The following is a 22,321-nucleotide window of genomic DNA, read 5'->3' as shown; positions in this document are numbered from 1 at the left end:
AGTAAATCTAAAATTGATTGTACAGCTAGATTGCAATTTGTACGATGATCCTAAGACCCCATACACACTATTAGATTTTCTGAAGATCTTTGTCTTCAGATTTACCAAAACCATATAATATGAGGTCAAACCTTAAGAGTTTCAATTTGTAAGCGATCAGGCAGGCCCTTGCACTACACGGTTTTGGTAAAATCTGAAGACAAAGATCTGCAGACAATCTAATAGTGTGTATAGGGTCTAAAGGCTCACCACCCACATTACAATCTGACTATACAATCTCCGTACTATTGCCTTCAGGTCTGCCAGTTCTCTGTAATTTGAGGACCTATCTAAACTAATCAATTTAGTTTGTATCCAAACAGGTAAGCCCACATACTACATACTTGTTGGTAGATCTACAAAAGTTTGTACAATTTGATTGTAAGGTGGGTGTAATCACAAGAAATTTGCACAATTTCCCCATCAACACAGACAGTGCTGACAGGGAAATCCTTCGCTGAGCAATTGTCTTCTCCTTGGGGGGCGGGGGAAGCCGTCCCTTCCGGGAGAAGACAGTGATTATTGCTAGCGGCTATAGCAGCTGCTACTGATAAGTGCAAGCCAATCCGGCAGGCTTGGTTTTACCCAAGTTGATTGATCAATCAACTTGGTACATTCAGCCTGCCCACTAATGGCCAAGATTCGAACCATGTATGGCCCACCAAGCCTTACCTTACATGTTGCAATCTGATCATACAATCTTTGAACAGTCAACTTTGAATCCACCAAAACTATATAACATTGAGTTCTACATATCTTCAATTAATTTGTCCAACCAGGCAGGCGATTGCACTACCTAATTGTAGGTAGATCTAAAGTAGATTGTTCAGTGTGTGGTCAGCCTTACACTATACAATCTCATTTTAGATTTACAAAAATTCTATAATAGAAGTACACACCTAATCTATCCTATCAATCTGGCAGACCTTTACACTACACACTTGTTAGTAGCTCTTACAGAAATTGTACAGTTAGATTATTATGTGTGTGGTTGGCTTATTACTTTGAGGCTCACCATACATGTTACAGTCTGATTGTATAATCTACTTTAGATCTATCAACAAGTGTGTGGAGCAAGGGCCTGCTTGTTTGAATATAGTTCGATTGGATATAATAGATACATCCCGATGTCTTGTTCTGCATAAGTGATACGTTTGGGGATCCCAGTCAGGATCCCAATGAGTGAGCCCTACAGAAATCTGTCAATATATTGGGCCAATCATCTGCAGCCGAGGGTGTGGGCCTGCATACCTTGGCCCTGAGGTGTTGAATGCTTCGGGTTGCTTATGATTGGCCCATTACAGTGACAGCTTCCTGGTGGGTTCACATTAGGATCCAAACACTTCCGATCTCATCTCTGTTCTGAATCAGGGAATGTATTATTGCCAGAAGATGAGCGTGACTACCAGGCAGATAGCATTTTCAGAGAACTCAGCAGTTCTAATAGCACAGGGTTCCTTTATTGTCATCATGCAGAAACACCATTTAGAAGCTCATGTTAACCAATCAGAAATCGGCATTCATTTGCTTCACTCCACTTAAAGGTGACCCTGTAATAGAAAGTTTTCACACTGGATTATTAATGGCAGGCACCACAGGGTGGTTCATCAACATGCAATCCTAATCAAGTGCTGTGGCCGCTGCGTCCAACAATGTAAACTGCGCACGTCAGTGACCCATAGAGAGATACCAGCATTGCATTGTGGGCTGCGGGAGGATAGGCCAGGGTTTGGATGGGCTCCAAGTCCGTTTCTGCTTTTAGCACGTGTTGGTGGACATTTTATAGCTTCGTTGGTTGGTAGCTTTTTGTTTTGGCTGCTTAACTTCAACTTTTAGGCCCCATTCGCACTAGTGCAATGCCAGACATCGCATGTGATTCGCGCCGCAGTGCTGTGCAGATCACATGCAATGTCTGTGCGATGCAATTTCAACCATACAAACTGTATGGCTGAAATCGCATTCGCACCAAAATGGTGCAGGACCCTTTTTTTGGTCCGCACTCAAATCGGATCGCATGGGTGTTCACACCCATGCGATCCGATTCTTGCACCATTTCACAGTTCGCACTGCGATCTTCGAACCCATCTGGGGGGCGTCTGACACCCGCAGTGGTTCGCAGATCTCGGTGTGAACCACTGTGCGATTCACGTGCGATGCGGGAACCTGCACTAGGATTCGCAGGGTTATCACATTGCACTAGTGTGAACTGGGCCTTAAAAGCCAGTTTTTCCATTCTGTTGCTTTTTGGGTCAAATTACTAAAAAATTCAAATCCCTACAATGTAAAGCTTCTAATATTGTAAATGCCTAAAAGCCATTTCCCACCACAAAGCCTGTGCAGTTGAATGCATGCAATTTCAGGCATTGGGGTACGCTGCCTTGGACAGCCTGTTCATTTGAATGGGTTGTAAATGCACCTCCTTCCTATACTGAGGTGCGCTCTCTGCTCATTCAAAATAATTGGGATGCCTAACATAATGGTCCATGAAAATGCAAGGCCCCTTTTACACTTGTATGATCTGAAAGTCGCGTCTTGAAGTAATGCCTGTGTAATCCTGAGGTCTATGGACCTCAAGGTGCATAAAAGTCGGACCAAAGTAGTGCAGGGTCTACTTCGAAGCTGCACAGATATGAACGGTACTCCTTGGAAATCATGGGGTACGACTTGTCATGCGACTTTGCAGTCTCAAGTCACAGGACAAGTTGCAAGTGTGAAAGGGGCCTAAAGCCAAATCTTTTATTTATTTTTTTCCTATTTGGGTAGAGTAAGGTAGGAGGAGGCCTTGTTTTTAGGCTTCCAGTTGCACACGGTTGAGCCGCTCACTAACTGCTCTATTCTGTGGAGAATATGATTAGGCCTTGTTTACTTTTGCAGTTGGGGAGTGGTAAAAACGTGCAGCTAAGACACTTTTTTTTTTTTTTTACCATACCCTAACTGCTCCCACTTAGACCCCTTTCACACTGGAGCGTTTTGCAGGCACTATATCGTTAAAATAGCCCCTGCAAACCACCCTAAAACAGCTGCTCCATTCACTCCAGTGGGGAAGCCCTCGGGCTTTCCCACTGGATAGGTGCGCTGGCAGGGCGTTCGAAAAAGTCCTGCCAACAGCTTCTTTGGAGCGGTGAACTCACCGCTGCTCCCCATTGAAATCAATGGGGCAGTGCTGTGATACCGCCAGCGGCGTTTTGCGGGCGGATTTAACTCCTTTTCGGCCGCTAGTGGGGGTTAAAACCGCCCCGCTAGCGGCCCAAATAGCACCGCTAAAACGATGGTAAACTGGCACTAAAAATAGTGCTGCTTTACCGCTGACGCCAGTGGTGGCACAGTGTGGAAGGGGTCTTAAGCTGCAAAGGCAGCTGACAGGGGTGTACATACTGTATGACCCCTTTCACACTGAGGTGTTTTTCAGGCGCTTTCACGTTAAAAAAAGCGCATGAAAAGCTCACGAAAAACTATTTCAATTAAAATCAATGAATGCTTTCACACTGGGGCAGTGCGCTGGCAGGACGGTGAAAAAAACGCCCCTCTCCATTGAAATGAATGGAAAGCTCTTCAAAAGCGCCTGAAAAGCTCTTCAAAAGCGGTCAGTGTTTTACTGCCGGTTTAGAAGCGCCTCAGTGTAAAAGGGACCTAAGTGAGGGAAAATGTATTCCCATTATCACACTCGGCGGACAGTACTGATTGCCAAATGCAACTCATTCAAATGAATAGGACCGTTCTACAGTCCTGGGCAATGCATGCGGTTGCAGTTTGGTGGTGGTGTTTTCTAGGGGTTAAACCAGTCAGTGAGGAGGCAGCATTAATGCCTCCTCACCATCTGTCAAACGCAGTGAATCACTCTTCATAAGGCTCCGCATATGTAAACTAGCCCTTAAAACTTATTTGTTTGTTTTTACTATCTGTGTCACAGTGGGGCAATTTCCTCTTACTTCCTGTCTTGTAGACTCAACAGGAAGTGAGGGGATATGTTTCCAGTGTGAGGGAAATCCATTCTTAGATAGTTGTCATGGGAACAAGAAAAATTTACCTCATATTTTTAGATGTACCTTCACTTTGTTTCCGGGTTACTTTGGTGATCAGGAAGATGGGTGACGGTGACGCACACAGCAATGAAACTGGACAGTGTTTCTTACCCCTTACTATTCTAACAAAATCTAAAATAAAAAGTTTTGCCTTTAGCTACGCTTTACAGGTTTTTCTCCATTTTGCACAATGCACTGCAATGTGTTGTCATGCGGCGGGGTGTAAATAAAAATGATTGACAACGCGCACTGTGGCGTGTTAATGTTTCTGGCGAATAAAGTATTAAAAGGGAATGTCGGTTATGACGTAGTTGATTGCTGGTATGTGGTTGTAACAGGTTATACCGGGGTGCACGGATGACATCTTCACAGGCCTATGACAGCCTGGTATTTGAAGTCATTTACTGTCAACAACACCCTTTACAGGCCTGGTGATCTGCTAATTACAGGGATTTTAGACCTTTTTGTGTCATTAGACTGGAGCTGAACATTTCTCATCCTGTCACTGGTGGTCTAATAGCCTTCTGTAGTACTTTACTCATATAATTGTATACACTGTTTTTCTGTGTGGAGTTTTTATATAGTAAACCTGTTTTTGGGGTCAAATAAAACATAGCAACTATGTAGCTACATAGCAAGTACCGTCTGATACCTTATAGTTAAAATCTCATATACGTTTTAACATGTTTAATGCCTCCCACTAGCCATTTAAGGGGCTTGTAACGCTGGAGGCGTTTCCTGGGCTACCCAGTCACGTGATAATAGCGATTGGCATTCATAGTAATTTATGTGATCAAGAGCCTGTCCTACTGGCTTCCCTTTGTAATCAGTGATTGAAATCTGTAGTTGACCTGACCTGGTGGCGCCAGGTTAGAGCAGTCAGAGTGCTATGGTTGCTAAAGAAGTGCGGTCACAGTGCTGGGGGTTTGCCGAGTGAGTGCCGTTGCAGTGGTAGGCGGGTGCCAAGTGAGTGCGGCCGCAATGCTGGGGGTGCTCCAGCTGTACACGTATAGTTTATTTTACAGCACGGCCTTAAAGCCCACCACAATACCGCCACATATTTGCATGTGGCTGATGTCATTGCTGAGTGAGCGCGTGAGCATGGTCGCAGTGCTGGGGGGCGGCGAGTGAGTTTTGTCACTTGAGGGCAGTGGCAATGCTAGGGGTGTCGAAGGAGTGCAGTCAAAGCACAAAATAGCAGCTCCAGCTGTACACATACAGTATATTTGGCAGCACGGCCTTAAAGCCCACCGCAATGCTGCCGCATATATGCATATGGCCCATGTAGGGTTGTTGTTTTTGTTTTTTTGTTTTTTTGTTTTTTTTCTTTACTTCCTGTCCCTTAGACACTACAGGAAGTAAGAGGAAATCTATCCAAAGTGAGAGAAATCTTATTTTTTTTCTTATGCTAACTCAAAATTTGGGATTTTCTTTTATTTTCAACCCTGATGACAGTGATCCTACATAGAGAAGTGCTCCATGTCCAAGCACATGGGATAGTAGAAGCTTGCCTTCCTATATGCAAATTTTGACTTTGAAAAAAAAAGTCACACAGCATCTTTGGAACTGTAGTGACTGGTAGGACCGTAAAGCCAGAAAGTGGCTGCTATGCAGCTGCAGTGTTTATTTGCTTTCTTTGACTCCAGTCCAGGTTTACTTTAAACTCTTCATACCACCTCCCCATGGCCCTTAAAGTGGGCTTTAATGCAGGGAGGCAGAGTGGCTTCCTGAACAAGTGACTGCTGTGGCGGTCACATGATCAGAAGTCTGTCGTTCTGGCTCCCAATCAGAAACCATGACTGAGATGTGTTGGCGCTAGCTTGGCTTGTGTGCTGGGAAGTGCTCAGTGAATGCACCTCAGGCCTCTGTGGACGCATATCTGTGGCGGCTGGGCGTAAAGCCCAATTATTCTGTCCTAGCATACATGTGTTACTTGGTCAGGAAGAGGTTAAACCAGAGATATAACTATGTAGCATAACAAAGTAAAAATTTACTGTTGTAGGACTGATGTATGATACTAGGCCAAGGTAGAGTGGGGTGTAACACTTAGCAGCCAATCAGAATTTTGCTGTCATTTCTAGCAATATCAAATAGAGTCTGACTGGTTGCTTTAGAAAACACAGGAAATCTAATTTTCTGGAATTAAAGTGATGATGCAGGACCCCCGACCCTCTGTCTGGACAGTGCTGATTGGCCCTGTGTTGATCACATGCACCCTCCCAAGAAAGAAAAAAAAAACCACTCTCTAACAATATACACCAAGCTGAGCATGCGCATAGTGCCCCCAAGGCTCTGTTCAGGAGATGGTTTGGGGACTATACAAAAGGAGGAGGATAACCCCTTCCTCAGGGTGTATAACAAGCATGCTTTATTGCATATACAGACTGATTTTACTGTTTTGGGTTTAGTAACACTTTTTTAGATTATATTACTGGTTAAATGAAAGCAGACATCTCATTGGCTGCTGTGGACAATGCCTCCACTTTCCTCTTCTTCCAGCATTTGTATTTAGGCCTGATAACCTGAAGCAGGATAAAATAACTTTCTTCCACAGCTTTGGATAATTTTAATATGATTTTTAATTGTGTGGCGGAAGAATGTACTTGAGTGACAAGTGCCGGTGTTGCTCATAGAAACCAGTCAGACACCAGCATGTTTGGGAATGATAGCAAGGATCTGATTGGTTGTTGTAGGCAAGGAATGCAATTTCTGTAGCCAGTCTCAACCAGGGTTCTGTGTAAAGCAAAGGTTCCTCCAGAGGTTGCATTGAGCTGTGGCTGGCTGACCCCCCATCCAATGGGGCCTGGATAGTTCTAGGACCAACACTACTTGGTAGAGTCAGCAGCATGACACCAATGGGGGAATTAATCTTACCGACCACCAATATAAGAAGCCTTTTGCTATTGAGTCCCAATGACCTGGTTTTAGTAAGGGTTCCCCGAAACTGAGCATTATCTTGGAGGTTTCTCTGGTGTAAAAAGGTTGAGAGAGGCTGATGTAGACATATACCCATACAGGTTATGGTAAGGAGACTAAAACAATGTAAACCTCCTTCTAACTGAATCCACGTGTAGCACAGTAAGGCCTAGTTTCCACTTGAGGAAGGGGGGGGGTTTGGGTAGTAATAACAGGCGGTTGAGCTGCATTTTTATCGCCATCCTCACAAAGCAGCAAAAGCAGCTGTACGGGGTATAGCCATATGCTGGTCGCAAAAATGATTGCGGCACTACCTGCCGAATGTGACCTATTTGTGCAATGCATGCAGTTGCGATATGGTGGTGCAGGCTTTTAGGGTTTCAAAAATGGGCGGTAAAGAGGCAGTATAACGCCTCCTCGCTGCTTGTCAAACACCTTCTAAAAGCTTTTTATCACAGATCGACCTTCAGAGGGATAATGCATGCATAAACAAGCCCCAAAACCAGAGAGGTATTCATCATTTTAGGACAGCTGGCAGAGCTATGCAAATTATTTCTTTACACCCAGACAGCCAAATTCACTTCCAGAACTACTGGGGTTTAGTGCAAATAAAGCCTAAAACTATATAACCATTTATTCCAACCTGCTAAAAGCTCTTTGAATCAGTGCATAGCTCAGTAAAGCCTCTTAGAACAGAGGTATTTGCATGCCTCATTCCGTCACATTTCCCAAAAAATAAGAGGATTAGTCCTCATTTATGCCCTAATAGTCCGATGCAGTTTATCTGATATAGGGAAACTAGAACAAAACAGAATCTGTTGCCTATCGGAGGTTCTACATTCCAACTAGAAAAAGGATTTGGTCGCTGTGGGCAATGGCTTGACTGCTTATGTCCTTCTAGCTCCAGGTTTTGTAAATCAGCCTGTGTACTGGTTAAAATGGAACTCTTTGTTTTATGGTTGGAGTTGGGCAAACTCTGTGACCTCCAAAATGCAGGTGTCACAAGCCCCCTAGTGGATTATCCATAAGAGCACACCGTGAGTGACATCCAGGGAGGATCTGGGAAGTACAATTTACGACATGGGTATTGGTGGGGGAACATGTCCCTCTTGGGGGTCAAACGTAGACTTGCGCTACCCACAACTAACCAAATTTGTCTACAGTTCAGCCCTAACATCCTTTAAAACTCCAGTGCCAGAATACATAAACGAACAACCATGTTCAGACCAATTAACAGACACCAGAGAAATGCCAAAGTTCCTTACTTGATATGCTTTTGAGAACTCTCAAGAACCACATATAATGATCCTAGCATGAAAACTTTCCTCGATACCATCTGTTTTAGTTAACATAAGCAGTTTACTTTCACTTACTAACAAGTTCAAAGATGTTTATCCCAACTGCAGATGTTGCCTGACTTCCAATGCTGTCACCAGTTCAGATATTTTACTTTCTTTCTGGAATTTGTTTGCGTCTTTACACATGACTTTGTTGTCAGTGTGATTGTACTCTTTGGACAGGTACTTGATCTCAAAGGGCGCCAGTGTCTCCATTGCAAATAGCGAAGGTGAACTTCCCCTGGATGTGGCCCATGAGAGTGCCATGGAGAAGCTGCTAAAGAGCGAGGTTAAGAAACAAGGTAAGTGTCCACCTTTGCAGACGGAGGTATACAGACACCTCTATTGTCAAAAGTAATGGAGCCAAAATGGGAACGTCAGTAAGATCAGGATTTGCAATGTTTGTTAAAGATGTTTGATGTAAACTATGGATCCCTACTTTAGATTCCAGAGACTGTACAACCTTTCAATATGCATGCAGATCAGCTTCGTGTCAGTAATCTTATCAATATATCAATGCTTTAAAAACTGCATACATATTTTAATTGTATATTTGGCAAGCCATGTTTGCTTCTTACATACACAGAACCTGCTTTGCAGTGCTTCACAGTAGTTGTGCTTGAGGCTGGGTTCACATACATGTGAATTTGATGCTTTTTTTAACTGCATCCAATTCTCATAACATGTTAATGTGACCAGCTTTCACACACGTGCATGGCGACCGCGGTGCGGTTTTGAAAAGGGTCCTGTGTGTTTTTGGGTCCGGTTTAGGTAAAAGTTTGCACCTGAACTGGTGAACAGAAACGCAATGGACTCAGGGCAGCAAACCACAGCCGCATATATATGAACCCAGGCTTACTGCTACTTTACATTGCAAGTACATGAGTCGGCCGACTTGCTAAAATAAATGCACTCCATGTGTGGCTGCTATATGGTCTCATAAGTTGCCAAGCGGGAAGCAGATTAATTCCTGTGAGCCATGGAACACCCCCTCTAGTGGCCAATCCAAAAATCTTTTTAAAGTGGACTATTACACTCCCCCCCCCCCCCCAAAAGCTAAAAATACTTGTACCGGGGGGGGGGGGGGGGGGGGAGTGTAATAGTCCACCTTAAGAAGATTTTAGGCCTTGCATGCTTATCTCTAATAATCTACAAGTCCTTTTAAATAAACATTTTTTTACTTGAGAAGGAGAGGAATTACTGTGCTTAGATTGCCAACCTGTGATACCAAAATTAAGAACAAAAACACAAAAGTGAATAAAGTGCAGTGCTATTAAAAAATATATAACAAATCACAACAATAAATGTCTTAATGTCCACACCACAAATCGGTGATAATGTCGACATGTATTGCCCATGTAGTGATATCAAAAGTTTAGGCTGGGTTCACACCTATGCAATTTTTATGCGGGTTTCCCTACATCCAATCCTCATGACAGGAGTTTGTAACTGGCTCCCTGTGGAGCCAGTTCACGTATCTCCGTTGTGGCTGGGGAGCGGCTTGCACAGGAACGTGTGCGTCTTTGGTTCAGTTTCAAGGCCGAATTCAGGCAAAAATTCAGCCTTAATTCGTCCCTGAAACGGAGAACAGGGACTCACCGGACCCCTGCTGCGAGCCGCATCCATCGGAGGTGTGAACCCAGCCTTAAGAACATCTTGTGTCCAAATATCAGCTCAAAATATTCGGATCCCATGCGTCCAGTTCATTCCAATGTGAAAGTGCAGAAATGGGAAACACCCAGCAGATCCAAGCCTCAAACAGTGTTCACACAAGATCCTTACCAGAGAAATTTGACCACTGTGTAAAGAATGGTCAAACAGCGCATATAGGGTTTAACCCTAAAAACACAAAAGGTTCGGTTTCACTGCATCCTTGGAAGCATCTACCAATTTTACTCATGCATATAAGGGAGAAGAGCAAATCTCACAGGGTAGTACAGTAAAAACGACTTTATTAAAATACTCAAAGTGCATGCTCACATTGTATAAAATACAATCCAGCAATCTTGCAAATGCAAGCATCAGAACGGCATTGATACCTTTTTCACTTCCTGTAATTAATGTGCGATGACGACACGCCTGCTAGCCCCGCCCTAGGTGTTTCGTCTTAGAAGACATCATCAGGCGCAAAATATTTTAGGGTTAACATTGCTCACTAAAATAACAGTATACTTTCCCTTTTCAACGCTTTCACTTCGGCATGAAGGAGTGAGTCAGCCTGAATGTATAGATGATTATTTAAATAGAATTCCATTTACCCACATCTAATTTAAAGGGCTCCCCCAGCAACAAGGAGCACAGGGTGGGTGATTTACAGTCTGGAGTATCTGTGTTGAAACAAACTGGGACCCACCCATGTTTAATAAAAGTGCACTGTGGATTAAGGATTGTGTCCTCATCATACAAGCACTGATGAATATTTCGAGAGCTTTTATTTTCATTGCAATAATTTCACATACATGCTAACATTATATTACCCATGCCAAGTGTATGGATGCACATACTGCAATTTGATCAGCCAGTATTTAATCATAACTGACATTATGTTTGTTTAGGTGTGGATCTAGATGCTGCAAAGAAGGAGGAAGAGGAGCTGATGCTGAGAGATGCAAGACGTTGGTTGAACAATGGAAAAATTGAGAATATCAGACACCCAACCACTGGAGCTACACCTCTACATGTAGCTGCTGCAAAGGGCTACACAGAGGTCATTAGGTGAGACATCACTGAAATGTACTGTATCAGGACACAGGTGGCGGAGTCAAGAATGGAGAGACTTTTTTTTTTTTTTTTTTTGTAATTTGTCAGTGAAGATTAAAATATACGGTAAATTCACATAATATATGCCAGTCCTGAAGATGAATAGGTTTGCTGTATCCGAATCAAGTTTTGCAGTTAGAACATTACAGATTTGGGTAAGAGCTGTGGTTGTAGTGAACTGCATTGTGTGCACTGGGTATCTGGACCTTTTGGACCTGCATTGTGTGCACTATAGACTTTATTCCAAATTTTTAGCAGAATACAATATGCCATAAAAAAGGAAATCAAAGAGAAAAAAATTACACCACATTAGAGGGGAAGACCCCAAACATTATATAATCCTAGGCAAACAAGACACAAGGAGAGAGCGAAATCCCTATGTATACAAATTAACAGATCTAGTGCATATATAAAAGGGTTAACACGGCCAGTGTTAGTCTCTCCTCGCTATGGAGGCTGCATTGTGCAGCTGAAGTCAGAGTCGAGAAAAACAGAAAAAAAAAGGGATGTGATGGGAGAGGAAAGAGGAAACACAATTGTAGGTTTATCTGCCAAATCCAGAAAAGGCAGCTCCTGCAGCAAAAAAAATCGTACAAGTGGGGAAGCGTTCTGTTTTATGTTGCAAATCGGGGAGCATAGTCAGTCGAGGTGAGGTGTCTAAGCCTACTCTAGGTAGCCAGGTCTACCACAACTGGAGGAAAAAGTATATTCTGTCCAATAGAAGCAGGTTTTGGGAAACTATTGTTTTCTACCATGTGCAGAGGCGAGGATGTCCTCCATTCTGTAAATTTCTCCTAGTTTACGTGGCCAAACACCTAAAGGGGGAGCCATAGACTGCTTCCAGAAATGCGAAATGCGGGCCTTGGCAGCTCTAAGTAGCTGTATTGTGAGGGAGCATTTACAACACTTGGGTAACGTAGGGGTCAAATGGAGCAGATATGCTGCAGGATCATCTGCCAACTGAACATCCATAAGTTTAAATATTAGGCCCTGGTCCAAAACACATGGAGGCAAGTGTCCTCATGTCGAGAACAGCGCCAACATTGAGAGGATGTGCGTGGAAAGATGTTGTGAAGGGCCATAGGGACCCTATACCAACGTGTCAACATTTTAAAGCCCATTTCTTGTATAGAGCTTGAAAGAGGTGCAGTATGGACAAGTACTATGGATTTTTTTGACCTGCATTGTGTGCAATAGGTAGTGTTTGACCACTGCAGATAGAAGCAGGATTTTATTGAAGACCAGATTTATTTCTTCCAGCAGGCTGAAAATGTTGCAGAACATTGATTAATTACCAAAAAAACAGACTGGTTAATAGTATTCATCGGTCATATTTTATAATAGTTGTTTTTGCATTAAATATTTGCTACTGACTTTTGTATTTTTGTAAATCTTATACAGAAACCACGCTAATGTTAATATTGCGTCCCAAAATTATTTGTGCAGAGCGACAACTCCACCATGTGACATAACCATAGTAAATATAAATTTGACTTTTATTTTTGCTTAGTTTTATTTTAGGGAATATTCTGTGCTGGGCAGTGAAGTGACATTTTATATTATCACTACATCTTTTCATCCAATTTCTCAGTATGACTCAACTTGTGTTTGGTCTTATTTTTTTTAACACGTTTATGTATCTCAAATGTCTTGCTCAGCTCACTCTTCATATCTGTCTTAGGCTGCTCATCCAGTTGGGGTCTGATGTGGACTCCCGTGACTTTGACGGATGGACACCTCTTCACGGGGCTGCTCATTGGGGCCAGGAGGAAGCTTGCCGGCTCTTGTCTGAGGCTCTCTGTGACATGGAGGCTGTCAGCAAAGTGGTAAGGGGGTCAGCGCTCTCCTCACCGACTGCTTTTTCTTCCTCAGCTCAGCCATGGCTGTTTCTGTACACCTATGCGGTATGCATCCAATGTGTGTCAGGTCTAGATGCCCCTCTGGCTGCGTATGCCATGTCTTCTTTGGTGCTTTTGCTTTGCATGCTTTTTCCATTTACCACTTACTATTGTGAACCATTGTTGCATTATTTCTCACGTCTTAAAAGTATATCTAAACCCAGTAACAAAATGTAGTATATTACAGCTTACCTGTCCTTAGATGTGGTGGCTGTATTAGTTTTTCCATTTTAGGCTTAGTATATTTTCTTCAAGTGCAGGAAAATACATGTTTATCTTGTCTTTGTCACTTGCTGTGAATAGAATATAGCGCGTTTCTCATTCCATAAGACGCACCTAGGTTTTAGAAGAGGAAAACAAGAAAAAAAATATTCTGAACCAAATGGCTGTGGGTCCTGCTGGGAGCTGGCCATGGCCTGTGGGACACAGGCTATAGCCAGCTCCCAGCAGGACCTACAGGCCATTAGGACACATAGGCCAGCAGGGCCCACAGACCATGGCAGGCTCCGCTCCCAGCAGGACCCACAGTGTTGAGAGCTATATTGAGGTTACTGGGTGGACACTGGGGTGTCAGGGTCTCTCACCTCAGCAGGTCCTTGCACGGCCTGCTCCTTTCCTGGGGTCAAGCAAAGTTGCAGCCGGAGCCATTCACATTGGTGCCAAGTCCCGACTCCCTGGCGCTCCCTGCCTCCAAGATCCTGGGAGCTGTAGTTCCCTGACTGTGCTGCTCCTCCACCCACCGGGAGTTTGAGCGTGCACGGAGTGGACTACAACTCCCAGAATGCAAGAGCATCAGCGTGTGTCAGCTAGTTGGCGACGGGTCAATGTTCAGTCCATAAGGCGCACAGACATCGCCCCCTATATGGTAAATCTTAAACAATGTTAGCAGCTTTCTAAGCTGTAAACTACAAATCCCGTGCCACTCATGTAATAGAGATGTAAAGACGATTACATATTTAATGTTCAAATAAGGTGCGCAGCCTAGGGTGACAACTCTGCTCCTCCATGGATACTGTGGAATAAGTGAGCCCAGGCACAGTAAATGTGTTTGTAACAGGAATACTAAATATATAGAGAGGAAAAACAAACTAAAAAGAAAACAAATGCATGTATGTTATCTAAGGACAGGTAAGATGCAATCTATTTTAATTTTGTTTTTGATTTTTTTAAATACATTTTAATGCACAACTCTACCTGAGACAGGTTTGATATTGTAAGGAAGGGCAGTGAAATAATAACCTTTTGTTAGCTTTGTCACCTGTTTGTCCAGTTATGCCTAAGCAAGTAATTTTAAAAGATCTGTTGCACCCTGCATGCAGTGTTGAGCTTTTTCTCACCGCCATTGGAGTTTGTCTACAACTCTCTATAGTTATCTACAGTTGGCAATAAATATGTGTAAATGGACACCTGCATTAAATAAAACTGAGATCAAAGTGCAAAGGCCGATAACAAGAATAAGCAATGTCCTTTCATCCTTTTTATACTAAACTGCTAAAAGGTAAAATGTGTTTACTATACACCACTGCACTTCTTAATTCTTTGCTGTAGATCAAACAACTATTTAGCGCTGTTTCAAGTACACATATAAGTATACAAGATAGGCAATTATTTTTTCTTATGAATGTGTTTGTCTTGCTTTCCAGTAGTAGATCTAGCAATCTAGAGGCACGCTTTAAGCCAGCTTCAATTTTCTGCAGTTTTTATTCAGACAGCTCTTTCCACTTTTGTAGGGTCAGACGCCTTTTGATGTTGCAGATGATGGTTTAGAGTCTGCGCTGGAGAAGCTGAAGAACAAACAGAGTGAGGTGAGAAGATTTTGGGTCTGTTCATGGGGTTTAGATATACTTGTCAGTGGGGCTGACTTATGTGACTAGGTTTTCTGACATTGACTTGCCTCTGAGGGACCTGCTGCTAAAACTTGGTTTACATACAAAGTAACGTTTCCAGAGATTAAAATAAGATTATTTGATAACGTTGTCATTGTGTTTGGCTGTCATGCTTATCCAGTGGCTTCTTACTTTGGGTCACTTAACCAGAACAAGTATGCTGATCAAGAATTCGGTATTCACTCGCTGTATGACTGCTCCAGGCTAGTCACTCAGAAGGTGACTCAGATAGTATTTTCAAAAAGATGCCCAGTACGGCAGCGTTCATAATTCTCTGAATACAAGATTGTTTTTTATGGACGTTGGAGCTAGTCTGTCCTAAGCCTAAAATGGGCAATTTATAGAAAACACTGGGTTGCACTCAGCTACACTACACTATATAACATATCTTTATAAAATGGGAAATGTTTTTCATTCACTGCAGAAAACCTTTGTTCTTCCCCTGGATCTGCACTCCTGTGACCCGTTTTCAACTGACAGTGGGCTGATGCCAGTCCAGGCTGGAGAAAGATTGCACCCATATTGTCGGGATTCACCCACATGCCTTGAGCGGCACCCAGCCAGCCACTCCTGCCTCTTCACAGCCCAGTGCTTCAGTGAGCACAGGTGGAGGTTGGGGGGGGGGGGGGGGGGGCTGGGTCTGGGTCTGGGCAGAGCAGACAGCGGTGACCAGCTGTCACCAGCTCTCTGCTCAGGGAGCACTGAGAACCAAGCGGTCAGTGTTTTTTGATCGCTCAGCTCTGTCTTAGAGCCGACGTGGTACAGATGCAGCATTGGACCGATGCTGCATCCACCTAGGTAAGTATAATTCTTAAAAAAAAATTAAAAATGACACTTTTTAAATGGCACTTTTTATAATCTTAGTCTTGGCTTTTTATGTCTTTGCATTATGTTCTAGTTACGTTTGGAGAAAATGAAGACTGCACCACAGATTATGACCCAGACAACCCCCCCAAACCAGAACGCAGCTAGTAGAACAAGAAGGTCTGTACTGATCATACTGTTTTGAAGTGATGAATGCAAATTGTGTTGGAATGGACAGTGTGGCATGGCAGCATTGCTGTGTGTTACACGATGATTGTGTTGCATGAAAGCGATGGCCACATGTGGGTCATGCAGCGTGTCACGGTGGAGGTGGTGGATGTCACAGTGATTTTTTCACTGGTTTGTGTGCTCTGTCCTGCACTAGTTAGTGTCACGTGGGAGATTGTGGTGCACGGCGAGGTTTGTTCACAGTGTGATCTTTGTGTGTTCTCACTATTTGTGTTGGGTGACACGTGGTGTGTAGCCCGGGGCACCATGCACTGACCCCTGCATGCTCCCTGCCTCCGCTCCTTTCTCAAATAGGAGTTCTATTTCTCGTCTGAGCAGCCAGGAGAAGTTTGCGCTACGTGTACAGGACAAGGAACCCCGTGCTCAGCCCCTCGCCACATCCATACCTGCCACCCAGTCAATTGCCTCCAGTTCTGATGAGTCTGGTTCTGATGCTGAATCAGGTGAGCCTTTTTTCTGTGTAGTCATCCATGCAGTAAGAAGGGATTTTGTAGTTTATAGGAGTTTGAGTGTTAATAAGGAATTGTTTAGCATAAATGTTTCTCCTTCCCCTGCTAAGATATTAAATCCAAAATTAATGGATCAGATTTGGGTAATGGTGGTGGGTTGGTTTATTGCTTGGACTGCTGTTTGGAATCATTGAGGGTAGATCTCAAAGGAATTACAAGCCTTTGTTAAGATGGTAAAAAACTTGGCTTGGTTTTACGCAAAGCACAGTACATTAACTTCTAGGGAGTGACACCTGGGGAAGGAGGACTAAGGGCAACTCCAATTTACAATCTCAAACCAAGTAGGGATCCTTATGGTTTTTTGAGGTATAGTGAAAGGAACCAGGGTGAGGTTTTCTCTCATTTGGAATGCCAGAGAGCTATATGATGACAAATGGTAATCTACCACCTTGGTATACACCAAAAATGACATCAATGCTGGGTGAGCTTACACTCGTACAAAACAAGAAATGAGTGAAGGGTCTCTCTCTATGTTCACTGTAGGTTTACATTCTTTTTATTTCTGTAAGAATTGATTACAAATACCTGTTGATCCTGCCAGCATGTTCCTCTTCTTGGTAGTGGGTTACAATGCTAACCAGCGTTAAAATCCTATGGCAACGTCGTCAGCCCATCTATGTGCACTTTCACATTCAGAATGCTAAGCTGTCGTACAGCACTCCTGTAGTTCTGTGTAGTCAGTCTGTGAAGCATCAGATGGCTACGCCTCCGAGCCCACCCAAGATTTGTTTAGAGATGTCCGATATCTATCTGTCTTTTTTCTAGTTGTCTGTCCAGGACAGCACTAAAGAGAGATGGGCTCCACCTCCGAAGGCAAAAAACTCAACATTCAGATCCTTAAAGGGCGGCTTCCGTCCCTCTTTCCCAGTCTTTGTGTTTCCTCCACTGGAGGAGGAGGCTGGATGGAACTCTCCTTCCCTTGAGCCTAGGGGCTACCTAAGGGAGAAGGGGAGGAGGTCTGCAAGTACCTGGAAAGGATGGCAGGCATCTGAGTCCCCCGGTCAGGCTGCAGAGGAGCTGGTACCGGTGTCCTCCTCCAGGATAGCCCGGGGAGAGCTGGCGTTCCCCGCACGGGGCTCACGGCGATCTGGCTGGATACTATGGTATCCCGGCATGAGTCCAGCGGGAGCGGGCGTAGGCCTCGAGTTCCGGCCTGTGGAAGGCAGGAGGAGGGTGGGGACTTCCAGTGCACCACTTCCGGTTCCGGGTCACGCAACGAGCATGGACGCCAGAGCCATGACGGTCTTTTTTTTAAAGCCACAGGACGGTCCTGATCCACAGCGAGATGCTCCAGCAAGGAACGGAGGACAGCATGGATCCAACTGAACCATGTGCCGGCCCAGCTCAGGTAGGCGGACACTGTGGGGGTGCCTTTGACCTACAGGGCTGGGGGGGGGGGGGTAATGGCTCAATGTAGCACCCATTTTTTTGCCCTCCCCCCTTTTTTTGAGATGGGATGCAGGCTAAAGAGTCATGTCTTTGTTTTTTCCCTTCCTTTGCCTCCCTTCTCTTCTCTCCTTCTCTTGTCTCAGGCTCAGTCCAAAGAACTGGAGAGGTCAGGGGGGAAGAAGAGGTGTACAAACAAATTTAAAGAAGGGTGGAACAAGCCCCTTTGTAAACCCTGTATTGATAAATTGGTTTACAAGGAGGCAACGGGGGCATCCAAAGAATTGATTTCTGATGTTCAGAAAGAAATGAAGGCCATTAAGTCGACGCTGTCAAACCTTGAAACCCCAAAACAACCAGCCGCAGTCGTGTCCCCCCATCCCCCTCCCCCCCGCATCAACCCTTATTTTTTCCTAAAAGTCTGAAGAGGAGATTCCCCTTCAGTGAGGATTCCGCCTGTATTTGGAACAAAGTGCCCAAAGTGGACACAGCCTTTTCCCAGTGCGCCAAATCAACTTGCCTCGCCTTTGAGGACATGGGTGTCCTTAGGGAACCCATGGACAAGAGGATGGAGGTAATGCTGAAAAGGTCATGGGAAGTAGCCATGACAAATTTGAAACCAGCAATGGCTACAATAGTGGCTCGTAATTTGGATGTCTGGCTGGACCAGTTACTGGGCCATTTGGAAAGTGGGACCTCCAGGAATGAAATTCTTGATTCTGTTCCCATGCTGCACAAAGTGGCAGGTTATATGGCAGACGCGTCTGCTGAATTGGTCAAGCTATCGGCAAAGACCGCTGCCCTAATAAATTCCCCTCAAAGGGCTTTATGGTTAAAATCCTGGTTGGGGGACTCGGCCTCAAAGGTTAGGCTGTGTGGCATCCCATTTGAAGGAGACCTCTTGTTTGGGCAAGATCTAGAAAAAGTTCTAGACCATACTGCAGACAAGAAAAAGGCTTTTCCTATCAAAAGTAAGAGAGCCCCAGGGAAACTTTTTTTTCGCCTCCAAAGACAAAGGCTGTCACAGGGACAGACCTCTAAAGGGTCAACCTGTAAGAAACCGTGGGGAAGGGGGAAGCAGAAAGGTGTCCTGTTTTCCTCTCCTAAGAAAACCACCAAATCCCAGTGACTTGGTTCCCGTGGGAGGTAGATTGGGGCAGTTCCTCCCACAGTGGGAAAAGACTACCCCAAATGCATTTATACTGAGGATAATCAGGGAAGGCTATCGAATCCAGTTCAAGGGCACTCCACCCGCAAGGACGTTCGAAACCACGCCTCGCAGGGATCCTCAGAAGACGACAGCCTTGTTGTCATAAATTGGCGACTTGGTAGACCAGCAGGTTCTTATTGCAGTGCCACAACGAGAAATAAACCACAGTTTCTACGTTTTTGTAGTAAGGAAGCCATCGGGCAAATTCTGCCTAATATTGAATTTGAAGTCACTAAACAAAATAGGTGACCTACAAGAAATTTTGGATGGAAACAATCTTTATGGTGAAGTCAATTCTTCCCCCGGATTGCTTCATGGCCTCCCACGATCTGAGGGACGCCTATTTACACATCCCGATCCACAAAGAATCTCAAAAATTTTTGAGGGTGGTAATCAAGTGGGGAAAGCAGGTCTAACATTTTCAATGCAGAGCCTTACCATTGGGCCTGTCCTCATCCCCCAGGATTTTTATGAAAATTCTCGCGGAGGCACTGGTCCCCCTGAGACTGAAAGGGATATTGGTCATCCCATACTTAGACGACCTTTTTATTTTTTTGCACCCTCCGTGCTCCAATTACAAGGAGATCTGTGGGTGGCCATTTTCTTTTCTGGAAAAGCTGGGGTGGTTGAGAAACAGGGAGAAGTCGAACCTAACCAGTACTTGGGGTTCTTGGTGAACTCAGTAACACAGAAGATCTACCTCACAGAGGAGAAAGTAGAAAAGGTGAAGGCGACAGCAGCTTTTTTTCAGAACAATCTGCCAGTTTCCATCCCTTCAGCTATGTCAGGTCTGGGTTTCCTGGCAGCAACAATCCCTGCAGTACCATGGGCAAGGGCCCATTTCAGGTGTCTCCAGGCAAATATCCTGAACAGCTGGGACGGAGCGTAGGAATCGCTGGACACGACCTTCTGCCTATCTCCAAAGACCAAGAGGTCTCTGTGGTGGTGGAGGGACAAAGAGAACCTTGTGCAGGGTCTATTCTGGTCTCTTCCGGTGTCCGTCCGAATCACCACGGATGCCAGTGCTTGGGGCTGGGGGGCCCACTGGGGGTCAAGAGTAGCCCAAGGGTTCTGGGAGAAAGCACAGTCCCAAAGATCAACTAAGGAGGAAGTTGCAAGCTATCTGGGAAGCGCTAAGGGCATTTGCCAGAGAGCTGAAAAGTCACCCCGTACAAGTCCTCTCGGACAGTGTAGTAGCAGTCTCTTATTTAAACAAACAATGGGGGAACAAGGTGTCCGTCCTTAATCAGACAAGCGAGCACCATCTTTTCTTAGGCCAAGAGGAACCTGAAGTGAATATTCGCAGTCCATCTAAAGGGAGTGGACGATCACCTGGCGGACTTTCTGAACCAACACCAAGTGTACGAGTCAGAATGGTCACTAAACAGGGAAATCTTCCAGCTAATAGTAGAGAAATGGGGCCTTCCAGGGGTGGATTTGTTCGCCATCAAATGCCAAGGGTCCAGTGTACTACTTGCTGGAAAGAAAAGTGGGGGCCAAGGGGGCGTAACAAATGGCCCCCTCCCCCCGTTCAAACTTATTCCTCTGGTCTAAAGGAAGTTTGTTCAAGAGCGCACCACAATGATCTTAGTGGTCCCGCATTGGTCGAAGAGGCTGTGTTTTTCCACGCTGTTACGCCTGACAGAGGAGCCTCCACTCATGCTGTCCAAGAGGAAGTGTCTTCTGTCCCAGGGCCCAGTTCTATTACCAAAAATAAAGACCCTAAAATTGTCAGCTTGGTGTCTGAAGAAAGCCTCCTGAAGTCTAAGGGGTTCTCAGTGTGGTGAACACACATCTTTCTAGCAGAAAGAAGGTAACCCAAGCAATTTATATTGTTTTGGAAAGTTTTCTGTTCATGGTTGGATACCAAGAAGGTGTCTGCAGGTATCCCAGCCGTCTTGGAGTGTTTACAAGACTGTGCGTATCAAGGACTGGCCATTAGCACATTAAAAGTGCAGATATCGGCCCTTTCGTTTTTTTTGGAGCAACCCCTAGTGTTAGACCCGCTAATTAGCAGTTTCTTTAAGGAGTTAGCTAGGATTAGACCTGTTCCGTTCAAAATTCTGCCAAAATGGGACCTGTCGACAGTATTGCAAGGTTGGATAAAATGGTCACAAAGGGAAGAGCTGGTCATAAAATGGGTCACACTCAAAACTGTCTTTTTAGTGGCCATATCCACAGCTAGACGCATTAGCGAACTGCAGGCACTTTCCATTGAGGAGCCTTTCTTGCAAATTTTTGAAGACAGGCTGGTATTACGTACAGACCCAGGTTTTTTGCCTAAAGTAGCGTCAAAATTCCACAGGACTCCGGAAATTGCTTTGTCTTCTTTCTGTGGGTCCCCAACCAATCCAAAGGAATCAGAATTCCACCAACTGGATGCGAGAGCCTGTATCTTATGGTATCTGGAATTGTCGAAAAAGCATTCAAAAATTCAATGCTCTATTTATTTTGCATTCGGGAAAGGAATTGGGGTTCCAAGCTTCGAAAGGCACAATCGCAAGGTGGATTAAACAACCTATTGTGGAAGCTTACAAGATTTAAAAAAAGGAATGCCCCTTTTTCCCCATGGCTCACTCCACACGGGTGCTATCGGCTTCTTGGGCGGAGCGAGCTGGAGCGATGCCAGAACAAATCTGTTGAGCAGCAACATGGTCAAACTACTTGACTTTCATGAAGAATTGCAGATTGGACCTTATCTCAGCGCAAGACCAAGCGTTTGGGAGAAAAGTCCTCCAAGCAGTAGTCCCCCACCCCCAATCTGGTAAGTTCTCGTCGATCCTCTCTAGTGCTGTCCTGGACAGACGACTAGAGAAAACTAGAGTTAGACTTACTGGTAACTCTGTTTCTAGGAGTCGTCCAGGACAGCAGGGATTCCCTCCCTATATGCTGTTATAACTTTGGACAAGTGTTTTTGTTCTTTCAGAAGCCGTTCCGGGGAAGTTCATGGTTAAAGACTGGGGAAGAGGGAAGGAAGCTGCCTTTTAAAGATCTGAATGTTGTGTTTCCTGCCTCCAAAGGTGGAGCCTATCTCTCTCTAGTGCTGTCCTGGACGAATCCTAGAAACAGAGTTACCGATAAGTCTAACTCTGGTTTTTCTACAGCAGTAGGGTGTACTGCAAGTTCTGTAGAAAAATTTAAGCAGGCTAAAGATTATGCAATTTTCCAAATCACTCGTTCCCCCATCAACACAGTCAGTGTTGATGGGGGGAATCCCTCCCACAGAGGTGGGGCTTGGGGATAATATAGTGATTATTGCTAACAGCAATAGCCGCTGGCAATAATCACATGCAAAAAGTCTGGGC

The 22,321-nt window shown here is 44.6% G+C and overlaps 1 protein-coding gene across 4 annotated transcripts in view; it reads left to right on the top strand.

The window, feature by feature from the left end:
* The window catches only part of LOC141112118 (protein phosphatase 1 regulatory subunit 12A-like), a 38,293-nt gene that overhangs the window by 2,985 nt on the left and 12,987 nt on the right, over positions 1-22,321 (top strand). For 3 of the 4 annotated variants that reach the window (XM_073604587.1, XM_073604585.1, XM_073604589.1), the window contains exons 3-8: positions 8,498-8,616; positions 10,870-11,029; positions 12,756-12,900; positions 14,703-14,777; positions 15,757-15,842; positions 16,206-16,354. In XM_073604587.1, coding sequence (XP_073460688.1) covers positions 8,498-8,616; positions 10,870-11,029; positions 12,756-12,900; positions 14,703-14,777; positions 15,757-15,842; positions 16,206-16,354 — 734 coding nt within the window. The remainder of the gene's footprint in view (positions 1-8,497; positions 8,617-10,869; positions 11,030-12,755; positions 12,901-14,702; positions 14,778-15,756; positions 15,843-16,205; positions 16,355-22,321) is intronic. The other variant, XM_073604586.1, reaches the window with a different exon arrangement.

The sequence above is a fragment of the Aquarana catesbeiana genome, linkage group LG11 (genome assembly GCF_042186555.1).
Source record: "Aquarana catesbeiana isolate 2022-GZ linkage group LG11, ASM4218655v1, whole genome shotgun sequence".
NCBI classification, from domain to species: Eukaryota; Metazoa; Chordata; class Amphibia; order Anura; family Ranidae; genus Aquarana; species Aquarana catesbeiana.
The sequence above is the reverse complement of the archived record's forward strand: the minus strand, read 5'-3'. Positions and strand labels throughout refer to the sequence as shown.